This window comes from Callospermophilus lateralis, chromosome 14, assembly GCF_048772815.1.
Source record: "Callospermophilus lateralis isolate mCalLat2 chromosome 14, mCalLat2.hap1, whole genome shotgun sequence".
NCBI lineage: Eukaryota > Metazoa > Chordata > Mammalia > Rodentia > Sciuridae > Callospermophilus > Callospermophilus lateralis.
Genome location: NC_135318.1, coordinates 73,797,227 through 73,811,322, shown reverse-complemented (window position 1 = coordinate 73,811,322; position 14,096 = coordinate 73,797,227). Strand labels below are relative to the sequence as shown.

Here is a 14,096-nt window from a genome sequence, read left to right as displayed (position 1 = left end):
AGCATTGACTCCAGAAGCTCAGGAGGAGGAAGGGAGAGAGAATGAACTCCTGAGGGAAGAAATAACCTCCTTCCCCTCCTCCTCAGCTTTTGTGCCTTCAGCTAGGGGCTTTGGTGTTTCTACACCCAGGCGAGCATACTTTTCTGTGTGTCCTTGCGACTCTGCCTCCCTGCGTCATCCTCAGCAACCTAGGCAGGTCTTAACTTCTTTGGCAATAAAATTTTTTCTGTAACTCATAGAGTTTTTGATTATGAACTGATGCCACTTTCATATTAACCAGTAGGGTAAGAGATGTAGAAACGTGTTTTTCTGACATCTTTTTTCTCTTTATATATCTTCAATTATTAATTTATCTACAGTTATTAGTAATTAAATATATTTTTCTAATTATAGTTAAAAGTTACCTAATATTAAGACTGCAGGTTAGTCCCATATACAACATATGTTTTGCATCAAAGGATACAGTCTTTTAATATTGTATGAATAGCCATATTTCACTTGTCTGAACTATGGAAGGGGATGCCTTACACACATAGCAAGGAAACAAAAATAATTTTGTCTTTGATTGTCTGAAATTTTTTGAGTAAATCAATTTCCAGGCAAACTGAAAACTAAGAAAAACTTTGTTTCAGTCTAAATGTTTTGATCCACTTACACGCATGTGCTTTAGAATGAAAAATAATTTTATGGGTTGAAGGCCATTAATGAATACTAATGACTAACTTTAATTCATTGTAGAAACTGGACATTATTTATTCTGTTTTAGGTTAAACTGTGATGTTCAAGCATGGTGTTGGGAATTGAACAGAACGTAATTTAGCATTTGTATGAGATATTGTACAGATGACAAAAAGAATGAAATAGATCTGTATCTGTTAATCTAGGATATGCTGTGAATAATATGCATGTGTTTATGTAAGAAAGGCATGTGGTGGAGCAGGATGTAATGTCATGTTTTATGGAAAGCAAAGAATCTATGTACCGTTGATCATAAGAGCTAGATCAAGTTACAGACATTCAGGTTAACTAGATAACCTGAGGGGTGAGAATGGACAAGGCTTAAGGATATTAACTTTTTCTTCTTAGATCTTTGCACTGTATTACTAAGTATAATAAGGACGACTTTGGCAACTTAAATCAAATAAGAAAACAATATGCAGGACGCAGTGACGCAGCCTATGATCCTAGCAGCTCGGGAGGCTGAGGCGGGAGGATTGCGAGTTCAAAGTCAGCCTCAGCAAAAATGAGGCACTAAGCATCTCAGTGAGACCCTGTCTCTAAATTTAAAAAATACAAAATAGGGCTGGGGATGTGGCTCAGTGGTCAAGTGTCCCTGAGTTCAATCTCTGATACCCCCCACCAATATGAAAATACAAATTAAAAAATTGTTGCCAACTGAATAGAAATAAAAAGGGGTATATGTTTCCTCTAGTTATTTAATTTATAGACATAGGGTTGTTTGTAATATTCCTTTACCATTTTTTATGTGTAAAGAGTATATAATAATACTTATTTGCAGGGGGTGTACTGGGGATTGAACTCAGGGGCACTCGACCACTGAGCCACATCCCCAGCCCTATTTTGTATTTTATTTAGAAACCGGGTCTCACTGAGTTGCTTAGCACCTCACTTTTGCTGAGGTTGGCTTTGAACTCACAATCCTCCTATCTCAGCCTCCCGAGCCAGTGGGTTTATAGGTAGGCACCACTGTGCCCAGCAATAATTCTCATATTTTAGTTTCTTCTTATTTGTTCTCATCCTCTCACTTTTCATTCAATTATTCTGTATAGAGGTTTTTATCAGTTTTATAGGCCTTTTTCTGGCACCAGCACTGGTTTTATTAATTTTTTTCCTATACTCTGTTTAATTTTTCCTCCTCTCTTTATTATTCTTCCTTTTACTTACTTTGGATTTAATTGACTCTTTTTCTAGTTTCTCAAAGCAGAAACATAGATTATTGATTTGAGACATTTATGTTCAAAATAATCATTTGATGCCAAAATTTTCTTTCAAGTATTGTCTTAACTGCTGCCCACAAATTTGTACACATTGTGTTCTCAAATCAGCTCAAAATATAATTTCTTTCATGACTACTTACATATGCTGTGGATTATTCAAAAGTGTGCTCACTGTTCAATATCTGACTCTCTAGGGACTCAGCAGATGTGGATGTCATTGATCTCTGACTCCTGTGGCTCCACCTAGTGGTCAAAGCTTCCAGGGGTTCTGTGGTCTCCTGGGAGAGCACACACACATTTTAAACTCTATAAACATTTTTACTGAATTCTTTTTTACCTCCTGGTGGTAGCCTCAACTGTACCATTCTCTGTGTTGGGTGAGCCAGTAGTCACATTCCATCTCTCCTTGGAAGTGTTTTTCTTCCTGAAATTTTGGGTGGTTGATAACCAATCTCTGATATAGGTTCAAGGACAATTGTGACTTTATAAGTTTTTCTGCTTTTTGTTGCTGATAATGCAGGAGAAATGCTCTTTCCAACGTTTTTCATCCTTAAGCAAAGCTGGGTCTCAGTGCCATGTATTTTGAGCTATAATTTGGAGTACTTTAGAGTCGTAGCCTTATACTCAGAATGGGAGAGGTTATCAGCTTTGGTTGTTAAATGCCTTTTTTAAATTTTTTTTTTTAGTTGTAGACGGACACAATACCTTTATTTATTTTATTTATTTTTATGTGGTGCTGAGGATGGAACCCAGTGCCTCATACATGCGAGGCAATCGCTCTGCCCCTGAGCCGCAATCCCAGCCCTTGTTAAATGCCTTTTAAGGCTTCACTGCAAGCAGAATTGCAGTCCCAGCCTTGAACTTCATGGAACAGCCCCTGTTGTTTTGTGTAATAATTTTTTTAATTCTTTGACTGCAGTGACGTTTTCAGTCTGCCCCAGATAACAGGAGTGAGACCCCACATGTACTTTGTCCCTTGCCTTCTTTCCTAATTTAAGTTACAAGGACATTTTGTGCCTATGTGGATGGATGGCAGAGGTGGGAGGGGTGCGGGCCTGGGCTTATTCTTCAGAATAATAATACAAGCTGCTGCTTAGTAGTAGGGTAGTACATCTATGTGAAAGGCTCAGCTTCAGTCCAGTGCCTGCTTGATTGACTGGTCATGGAACTGCCTATAATGAGGTTCTTTATTCCAGCCTGGCAAACACTGAATGACAGAGTCAAAGGCAGCCATCTGTTGTACAGGGCTCTGGGCTGGTAATGGACAAGCCATGTGACTGCAGACATCCATTATGAAGACATCTTTTTGTTATTTTCCATTGTGCAATAGTTCGGATAACTTAATGATTAAATTTTAAAGAAAAAAAGCTAGTTCATGTAAATGATTCTAAGATACTCATTATAGAGAACTTTAGCTAATTTTGGCCAGTATGATCGGATTTTGGGGGGCAGGGAGGGTCACCAGTTTAACTTTATTATTTTTTCCTTTTTCAGAAAATTCTTCCGGGAGGAAACACATCACTTGATATAGTTTTTCTTGCAAGAGTAGTAGAAAATGTAGAAAATACTTTATTTATTAACACATGTAATCATGGGGTATTTACTTACCAGGTAAGAATGAGAATTAAAACTTTTATTTATTTTTATAAAATATAATCATCATCGCCAACTTCAGATGACAACCTTTTAAGAACTCACTTCAGAAACTTGAGATAATAGAAATATGAGAGTTTAGACTTACAGCATTTTTATATTCACTATTGACATCAGTCTGTGAACAAATAATCTTAAAACAAAAGAATAGTAAAAAGTATTTTTATACTGACTCAATTTTTAAAGACTAACACACTTATGAAGCATATTTAATAATAACTTTGAAATTAAAATGTAGTGTGCCTTCTTTTCTTTAGGAGGTATGTTGTTCAAATTTTGATCAATTTATTTTACATAGATTCCTTGTTTGGATTATTAAAGAAAATTCATGATTATAGGAATCATATAATAAATCTTTTGTAAATCAGCCATTCTGTGTATGAATCAAGATTTTATATATTAAAATTATTAAGAATTTTTTATTTGTCGACACTATATGAACTTCTGCTTGCATTAGATTTTATTTTTCTCATGGTTTTTTAGACGAGGAAGTTGAAATTTAGGAAGGTTCAGTGATTGCCCCAGTTATCCTACTTTGCTACTAGGAACTCAAGTGTTTCAGTTCTTACTTACTATGCCTTTTTTTGTTTTTTTAAGCATTTCTCTCCATTCTCCAGAGCACTTCTGTTTTGAAAATAAGAATCAGAGTAAACTTTTCCATTTTAGTGAAGTGCCGTGTTCTGCTTGCTGCCACTGGTAAGCCTTCACGGGTTGTTTCAGAGGCTTTCAGTAAGCAGTAACAGCTGCTTTGTTCAGTAAGTTCCGAGTGCTGTGTAGACAACTCCCGTTTAACATGCACTTGACCAGCAAGCAAGAAGACAGTGTAAGAGTGGAAGTTGTGGCCCTACAGAGGCATCCCCACTGGTTGCAGCCAGTGTGGACTCTCTGAGGGCTGCGGTTAGCCCGGGGCCAGCTGTCTTCCATCTGTACCTCTCCACACCTAGTCATTCTCCCAGTCTTCCTCCTGAGTGTCTCCTGAGCCTATCCACTTCCCTCCTCATGCACCATGAGCACTCTCTGGATTACACTGCAGCCGGCTAACTGCCTCCCCTCCTCCCCAGCCCTATCCCTATCCCCAGTTCAGGACCCACTCTGAGCCAGAGGTGTGTTTTTAGACCTTTTTTGTTGACATCTAGTCTGTCCCAAAACTAGATTGTAAGTTTCATGAGAGTAGGCACATTATTTATCTTGTTCACTCTTAAATTGATGACTGCTGTGTGTGTGTGCATGCACTCACACATGTGATACTGCGCACCACACATCACAGACACTGAATAAGTGTGTGTCATTTGAATAACTGGTTCACCCTGCTTAGTCATCATAGGGCTAAGTTTAACTGTGGTCTGTCTGAAATCTTATGAGTCCCTTTTCTCTTGTTTTTGTAAGGACTGCTGCCATTTCCATTTCCAACATATTATAGTTGTCATTCCAAATGCACATACATTGAGTAAATCAAATATGTAGCCAAATTCAGTTTTTAAAAAGGGTATTATTACTCTTCTATCTACATTAGATTCGTCAGTCTCCTTAGATCAACCAGAGTTATAACCATAAAAATGGTAGTTATAAAAGCAGCTCAGAGGAGTTTTTTTCTTCTTCAAAATAGGTATTTGGTGTTGGAGTTCCAAATCCATATTGATTGAGGCCATTCCTTGGAGCCAGAGTGCCTGTGAATAGCAGTTTTTCACCCATAATAAACATACACAACCCTCACAGTGAGCCTTTACAGGTGAGTTTAGAAAGTGGTTTTAATTAAGCCTCATTTTGGTGAGGATTCTGTAGCATATAATCTGTTTGTTAAAACTTTCAGAGTTTTATAAGTGCATTTAAGGGGGTGTTAACTTTAATACAATTGTACTGTAGTCTGAATTTTGGAATACAACAGTTTGGATTTTCAATTTGGGGACCATTTTTAGTAGCTTCTCAGGTGTTTATAGTTCAGGGTGCTCTGTGTTTAATTTGAAAAGTGTTCAACTGTACAGAAAAACTGGGCTCTTTTTGGTTCAGTATAAACTTTTTAGAAAATAGTTTACATTTATTTCTTGTAATAATAAATTTTTGTGATGGCATTTTGGAAATTAAAATCCAGCAAAGGATAATACAGAATCAGTCAAGCAAACTTACTCTTATTTATAAAATTGAACTCCTTATCTTAGCCAGTCTAGAAACCTCCCCTCACCCACTCCCTGACTCTGTTGCAGCAGGAGTGGCAAGTGTGGCGAGTGTCATTCCTTCAGAGGTTTCCTAAAATCCCCTTCCCACACCAGCGACTTCCACCTAGCTAACACATGTAGCCACTAGAGCTCTGAGTTGTGTTGTCTGTGTTAGAAGGAGATGTGGATGCTTTCCAGAATTGTTCATCATAAATACACCCAGGGCCCAGAGTTCTTGGGACCACATCACAGGACTTAACAGTAGCTTGAAAATGGTAGGAAGAAGAAAAATCATATACTGTGTAGCAAGTGCAAGGCTACAATTTTCATCCTCCTCGGTCCCCTGGCATAAATGTTCATAAGAAATAAAAGGGAAATGAGGAGGGACAAAGGGAGATTTTCAGAGCCTGAATAGTGAGACACTTAGGAATTACAAACTGAAGCAACCAAAAGGAAGTCCCTCCCAACACCTGGCTGAGAAGAGCTACTGATAAAAGTCCATTGCCCCAGTTTTAATTTCTTTAGATATCCCCATCACAAAGGAGGGAAATGCTCTGCTTTCTGCTTTTGCAAATCAAAGTGTTACTGTCTTCATCATCAATCTGTCATTGAGACACTTTGCTACTTTAGGGCACAGTGAATTTTCCCTGTTCTAACTTTTATCACAGATGTATACAGAAGCCCCAGTTGGCTGCTTTCTTTTCTTTATTTTTTTCAATGAAATAAAACCATGTCTCGCAGACCCTGGTGCATGAGTCACCCCACCCTGCTGTGGAAAAGGTGTTACAGAGCACCCAGGGTGCCCTCTGTGGTTGGCAGGCTACAGACCCAGAAGCTGATTGTCACACAGAAGGATGGAGCTCGTAGGACTCGAAGGTGTTGGTCATCTCCAGTTGTTTAAATAGCCTGGGGTCTGTACCTTTTCCCCTCAGCCTTTGGAGTTACCCACCTGTCGTCTAGAACAGCTACTACTTTGAATTCATTTCCTCTAGTCTTTTCAGGATTTACCACAGTGGCCGTAAAACCAGCACACAGGAGAGGAAGAGAAATTAAAGTTGCCTTCTTGGACCCCAAGAGTCCTGTAATAGGTAGTGCTGTGCTGGTGGACTTGCCTTCAGATTTAAGAAAATATTGTACAGCAAGAAAATGCATTCAGGAAATACAGCGCCCGAGCACTGCTGGAAGAGGTCAAGGAGCTGCTCCGCCCACGGTGGGCTGAGGATGAGCGGCCTCAGGCGGAGGACGGCTTGGGCAAGGGTGACCACGCCCTGGGGCTGCCCATGGAGGTCGTGGAGGCCAAGGGGCCGTCGCCCGCGCTAGCGCTGGGTGGTGAGGCTGGCGGTGACAAGTTCCACCTGGGGGTGAACCACATCAACACCGAGAAGGTGTCGGCGGGGGAGGAGCACCTAGTGAAGTGCCTGAGACTGCTCACAGGTACCGGCTCTTGCATGACTGCATCTCGCTGTAAATCCAGGCACACAATAACTTGGGTATTTTGTGGTCTGAAAGAGAAGAAATTGAAACCGCACAGGCTTACCTGGAATCATCAGAAGCACTACATAATCAATATATGAAAGAGATTGGGAGTCCTCCTCTTGATCCTACAGAGCATTTTCTTCCTGAAGTAGAAAAACTAACTGAATAAGAGAGATCAAAAAGATTTGAGAAGGTTTATACTCATAATCTATATTACCTGGCTCAAGTCTACCAGCATATGGAAATGTTTGAGAAGGCTGCTCATTATTGCCACAGCACACTAAAACGCCTGCTTGAGCATAATGCCTACCATCCTATGGAGTGGGCTATTAATGCTGCTACTTTATCACAACTTTATGTTAATAAGCTATGCTTCATGGAGGCCAGGCACTGTTTATCAGCTGCTAATGTTATTTTTGGTCAAATTGGGAAGATTCCAGCCACAGAAGACACTCCTGAAACTGAAGGAGATGTGCCAGAGCTTTACCATCAAAGAAAAGGGGAAATAGCAAGATGCTGGATCAAATATTGTTTGACTCTCATACAGAATGCCCAACTTTCCATGCAGGACAATATAGGAGAGCTTGATCTTGACAAATAGTCTGAACTTAGAGCTTTAAGGAAAAAAGAACTAGACGAGGAAGAGAATGTTAGGAAAAAAGCTGTGCAGTTTGGAACCGGGGAACTATGTGATGCCATCTGCTGTAGAAGAGAAAGTGAGATATTTGAGACTTTTAGATTTTGAAGAAGCCAGGGAACTTTTCTTGTTGGGTCAGCACTATGTCTTTGAGGCAAAAGAGTTCTTCCAGTTTGACGGGTATGTCACTGACCATAATGAAGTTGTCCAAGATCACAGTTCTCTGTTCAAGGTGCTTGCATTCTTTGAAACTGACATGCAGAGGCGGTGCAAGATGCATAAACGCAGAATAGCAATGCTGGAGCCCTTAATTGTAGATCTGAATCCACAGTATTATCTGTTGGTAAACAGACAGATTCAGTTTGAAATTGCACATGCATACTATGATATGATGGATTTGAAGGTTGCCATTGCTGACAAGCTAAGGGATCCTGATTCACACATTGTAAAAAAAAAAAAAAATCTTAATAAGTCAGCATTCAAGTACTACCAGCTCTTCTTACACTCCCTGAGAGACCCAAATAAAGTATTTCCTGAGCATATAGGGGAGGATGTTCTTCGCCCTGCCATGTTAGCTAAGTTTTGAGTTGCTCGTCTCTATGGCAAAATTATCACTACAGATCCCAAGAAAGAGATAGAAAATTTGGCAACATCAATGGAACATTACACATTTATTGTTGATTACTGTGAAAGGCACCCTGAGGCTGCCCAGGAAATAGAAGTTGAACTAGAACTTAGTAAAGAAATGGCTAGTCTTCTCCCAACAAAAATGGAGAGATTCAGAACTAAGATGGCCCTGACTTAATCCTGTTGTTAAAGAAAGGAAATGTGCAATATCAAAATGATTTTTCCTGTAGTCATACAGGCCCAATTCCATTGTGATGTTTACCTCCAGAGCCAGATGAATGCAGTTTGAGCATGAGATTCATTCATATCACCTGAGTCTTTGTTAGGACCTGAAGTAGCTTAAGTTAATAATTTATGCGTAATTATGTAAATTGCATTGTTAAAGTGACATGTAATTTGTATTTTAGATTGCCTGTTTTTTATTTAAGTATAAACATTTCCTGCCTCAGTTTCTAAATGTAGATTCTTTGTTGACTAATACTGGACAGATTTCCTTATAAGGAGGACTGCTCGGTAATGTACCTGGGAGACAAGTCTATTACTGTATTAAGTTTGAAAAAGTAATTTCTTGTAGTAATTCTTACTAAAATGTTTTCTTTCCTAAATTCCCAATGAAATCTTTCCCTTCTGGAAATACTAAAAATTTAAGTTACACTGGGCACAGTGGCATACACACCTGCAACTTGGGAGGCTGAGGCTGGAGGATCTAAAATTCAAGTCCAGTCTCAGCAATTTAGACCCTATCTCAAAAAATAAAAAGGAGTGCAGCTAAAGTCCAGTGGTAAAGCACCCCTGGGTTCAGTCCCCGGTAGCAAAAAAATAATAATAACCCTAAGTTATAGTGTTATAAAGTCTTATAAAATGACTCGTTTGTCTCAATTATTGGGGGGGAAAGACCTAGGAAGTATAATAAATGAACTTATTTCAACTAAAAAAAAAAATGCATTCAGTTATTTTATTATACACAAACACATGTGATCTGCCTGATACCAAAGCATGCAGCAGTTAAACCAGTGAAGCAGAGGTCCCCTTGAATGCCCTACTTTCCAACAGAACTTTGATGACAAAAAAATTCTCCATCTACTTTGTCAAGGACAATAGCCACTGTCCTCATGTGGCTGTGGTCGCTGAAGAACTGAACACTTAATTTCAATTTGTTCCAGTTTTTAAATGTAAATGAGCACATGTGGCTGGTATCTGTCATATGGACGACAAAGCTGCAGTCTCGGCCACTCCTCAGAGACCCCACTGGGATCTGCATGATGTCCTTCACACCTTTTTCTGTGCATTTGCAGGCACATGTGGGCACACAGATATACTTTTTTAACATAAATTATATTCTGACTATGTTGTTTGCCACCTTTTCTTCTAAACTCTACTAAATTAGGACAAATAGTACTAGATGAAAATCAGACTGTCACCAGTTCCTGGTTTTAATGCGATTTTCCTTTGGTTTTGTAATTCAGAGTTTTTCAGTCTCCATTCCCTACTCATCTTCCCTATCATCAGTAGCAATCTTGTTTCCAAACATTATTATGCTTCTTTCCTTGTTACCTTGAAAGATTAAATGAACTATTGTGTGATATTTTCTGGCTTTTCAGAAGAAGGTCTGCAGTCTCCGCAGCAGTCAGGGTGTTGCTATGGTTGACACAGTCTGTGCTCTAGGAGAGCACTGGAGGAGGTCAGCAGATGAGTTACAGTCAGGAAATCTTAGCCCTTCAGTCTTTGCAAAAGGCAATACTTTTATAGCAATATTCACCACAAAAAGAAAAAACAACAAAAATATCCAAGCTTGTATTCAGTATTACAGCTCCCCTGGCTTTGTCCTTTGTATTCACTTCTGAGGACTTTTTGTGATTAAACAAGTGGAAGTTTTCCTTCCACATCACCCCAGATTTAGTTAAGTTGATGAAGTGTATTCCTTCTTTCAAAGAGCTAGGGTTACCTGCCTTTATAGGAAAGTCTCCTGACATCTGACCTGTTCTGTGGCACTAACCCCAAAGAAGGGAAAGCAGGTCTCCACACCAAGGCTTTTGTACTTGGTGTCAAGGCAGCTTTATCCTCATAGCTGCACACTGGAGAAACCAGTGAATGCATAGAAACTGCAAAATAGCCATAAAATAGAAATGAAACAACCTATTAATACATACAAAATGGTGTATCTCAAGATAATTACACTGAATTAAAGAAGCCAGACTAGTGCATACTGTTTATCCCCTTTATATAAATTTTAGATAATGCAAGCTAATCTACACTGACACAGAGAGGTCCGTGATTTCTGGGAAATAGGAAGGGGCAGAAAAGGAGTATAGTTTGCAGAGGGCAGAAGGTGGGGGCAGTGGATCTACTTGGTATCTTAATTGCAATGACAGCTTCATGCCTACAAACATATGTCAGAATTCCTCAGTTGTATGCTTAAATGTGGATTATTTTTTGTGTATCAGTGATAACCTTAGGCCTTTTCTAAAAATTTGTAAGTGTAAGCACAAGTCACAGAGCTATTAGGACCTGTTAATTTGCTACCAGAAGAAGCCAGATATTTTTATGTTTTGTGGTTTTGTTTTGACTTGTAGTAATTGTATGTATCTTGAGGTATGTACACTGTGACATTTCAGTACATATATACAAAGTGTAATGACCAGCTCAGGGTCACTGGCTTATCTCTCACATCAGAAATTATCATTTATTTGTGTTGGAAACATTTGAAATCCTTTTAACTAGCTACTCTGAATAGACAGTCCATCACTGTCAAGCATAGGTATTCCACTGAGCCACAGAACTTGAGGAGTTCTTCTTCCTGTTCAGCCAGGCCCTTGTCCTGGTTAACCTCTGTCCCTTCCCGAGAAACCGGATGTTTCCATACTGTCCTAGGTTGGTTTCATATCTCAGGCTAATTATCTCTTCACTCTGTCATGGTTGTAGTTATTGGATAAGCTGCTATCTCTTGATATCTGTGTATTATTAAAGAAACACGTTTCTACAAGAAATATGAAACAGGTATTTCTAATACTTGAAAATGATTTCCTCAAATTATTTCATGTGAAAAAGAATTGTTCTGTTGCTTTTTAACCTAGTCTCTGAACCAGCTTCACTGTTTCTAAGTTTAATTTTCAGTTACATTGTTTTAATTAACAGTACCACCATTGGTTATGCATATGAGGCACTGAATTGAGTGATAAGATGTGGTATCCTACATTTATATCAGGACACACTTTTTCAGATAAACAGTTATGATACCAAACTTACTTCTGAAACAGCAAGTCACTTGGGTTGAGAATGTGATTTTTGACACTAACCAGCATGTGGTCCTCTCCCAGGTGGTAGAAATGTACTCAAGTGGAGGAGACCTTCACCTGGAGCTTCCAACGGGGCAACAGGGAGGTACCAGGAAGCTGTGGGTGAGTGAAAGCCAGTTGTTTCTTAAATACAATGAAGAGTTGGAAAATACCTAACTCTTCATTGCCTGAAGAAATATAGGGGACTTTTCTTTAATGTCTTGAAACGTTAAATGTATATTAGATATATTTGAAAGTTGAATGAAAGAATGAGGGGAAAATATAAGTTGTACTTCTTAGAAAAATTAGTGAACAAAGCCGGCCAGAGCCTTAGCCCGCTGTGTGGAATGGAAGCAGTTTCTCAGCACTGCATTGGAAATGTTGCCTCTGAACCTGGTCATTGATGATATGCTTTATACAAAGTTTTCTTTGGGTGGGGAGCAAACAGTGGGAAGGATTCATTGTATTTCTGAAGGTAGAGAATTTAACATTCAGTCTCACTGTTGCTAGAGGAGATGGCACTTGCAGAGAGAACTTTAGTTTATTCTCTGGGATAACAAAGGACATTTTAAATTCATGGATGATCTCCATCTAACTTCAGTGTCACTGAATATTTAATACCAGTTTATTTTCATGTTTAGAAAATCACTTTCTCTTGACAAATATTAGCCACATTAAAGAATATCCAGGAACTACCTTCTTTGAAAAGTTTTTTTGCCAAATCAGAGTTTTTGTAAATGTTGTCTACCATGCTGAAATCCAAGAGGGAAAAGACCACTGTGGTAAATGCAGTTTTGGTACCAAGGTAAGTCAAGTCTTTCTTCACTTGTGATTAGAGATACACTGACTTTACTACTGTGAATAAGTTCTGAAGCTCAAAGTTTCTTCCTGCCCCCCCTCCACCCTGCGCGCACACACACATGCTCATGTGCATGAAAGGCTTCTCCATTCTCTCTTCTAACCAGAGTCAATCAGGGAAGAGATGTAGAGGTGATAGTTTTGGAAAGTTGACTTGAAAATTTAGAAACAGTTTTGTCAACAGGGGACACTGGAGTCTGAGGTAGGAGGATCGAAAGTCCAAGACCAGCCTGGGCAACTTAGCAAGATTCTGTCTCAAAATGGGGCATAGCTAAGGATGTAGCCAAGTGGTAGAGCATCCCTAGACTGTGCATTTGCTTGGGAATCTTTATTTTGTTCTGTTAGGCTTTAAATGAAAGCAAGTGTAAGCCCTCTTGGTTATCTGTAGAGATTACTATGCTCTTCTAGAAAAATATTTTCCCTCTGGTGGTGACATTTCTGTTGGGCTACAGAACTTAGGCATGAAACCTCACCACTGCTAACATGACCCAGTAACTGATTTATAGGTCAGCTCTGCCCTTTAGTGGTGACTTTGCAACTTTAAATTCTTTTCAGATCATTTGACTCTTACTTTTGTCACTTTACATCCCATATTTTGTCAGTTCTAAGTGTTATTTTTGTGTTGTTGTTTTTTTCACATTCTAACATTCTCCACAATTGAAGCCCATGTTACAATTAGTGTGACGTGTTCATGAGAAATTTAAGGGTTTTATTTTGGTGATACACGTTGAACCCAGGGGCTTATATCCCCAACCCTTTTAAAATTTTTGTTTTGAGACAGTATCTCACTTTATTGCCTAGGATGACCTCAAACCTGCAACCTAAGAAGCTGGGATAACCAGAGGGGACACCTGCAGTAAAACTAGCTTTATTTATTTTAATTTTTGTTGCAAAACTGAGGATTGAACCCAGGACCTTGCCCTTGCTAGGCAAGAGCTGAACCTCTGAGCTGTATGCCCAGCTCCAGTAGCATATTTAATTGTCAGTGTATTTTTTTCTTAGTAGATACATAAAATATTAATGCATCCTGCAGTCAATGTGATCTAAATCAGTAAAACAAGGTAGGTTTGCGACATTTCAAATACTGTGCTCTCTGCTTATCAGAAAATTCCTCCTTATGAAACCAAAGGAGTAATGAGAGCAAGTTTTTCATCCAGAGAAGCAGATAATCACACAGCCTTCATCAGAATAAAGACCAATGCCTCTGACAGCACAGAGTTTATCATTCTTCCCGTGGAGGTTGAAGTTACAACAGGTTAGTGGAAAACAGAAAAATGGCACGTTCATTTGTTTTCTTTTTGTTACATCTTACTCTGGCAAAGTGAAAGGTAATTGTTTACTTTTTTTTTCCCAAGCTCCTGGAATTTATTCCTCAACTGAAATGTTAGATTTTGGTACACTATGAACACAAGGTAAAATAATAATAATAATAATAATAATTCCTCAATGGGATTTAGTG

The 14,096-nt window shown here is 38.9% G+C and overlaps 1 protein-coding gene and 1 pseudogene across 1 annotated transcript in view; both read left to right on the top strand.

The window, feature by feature from the left end:
• The window catches only part of LOC143637856 (transmembrane protein 131-like), a 95,948-nt gene that overhangs the window by 34,806 nt on the left and 47,046 nt on the right, over positions 1-14,096 (top strand). Inside the window, 5 exon segments of the mRNA XM_077105159.1 lie at positions 3,453-3,569; positions 5,218-5,340; positions 11,822-11,902; positions 13,742-13,892; positions 13,993-14,049. Coding sequence (XP_076961274.1) covers positions 3,453-3,569; positions 5,218-5,340; positions 11,822-11,902; positions 13,742-13,892; positions 13,993-14,049 — 529 coding nt within the window.
• Positions 6,495-8,682, top strand: LOC143386057 (KIF-binding protein pseudogene; annotated as a pseudogene).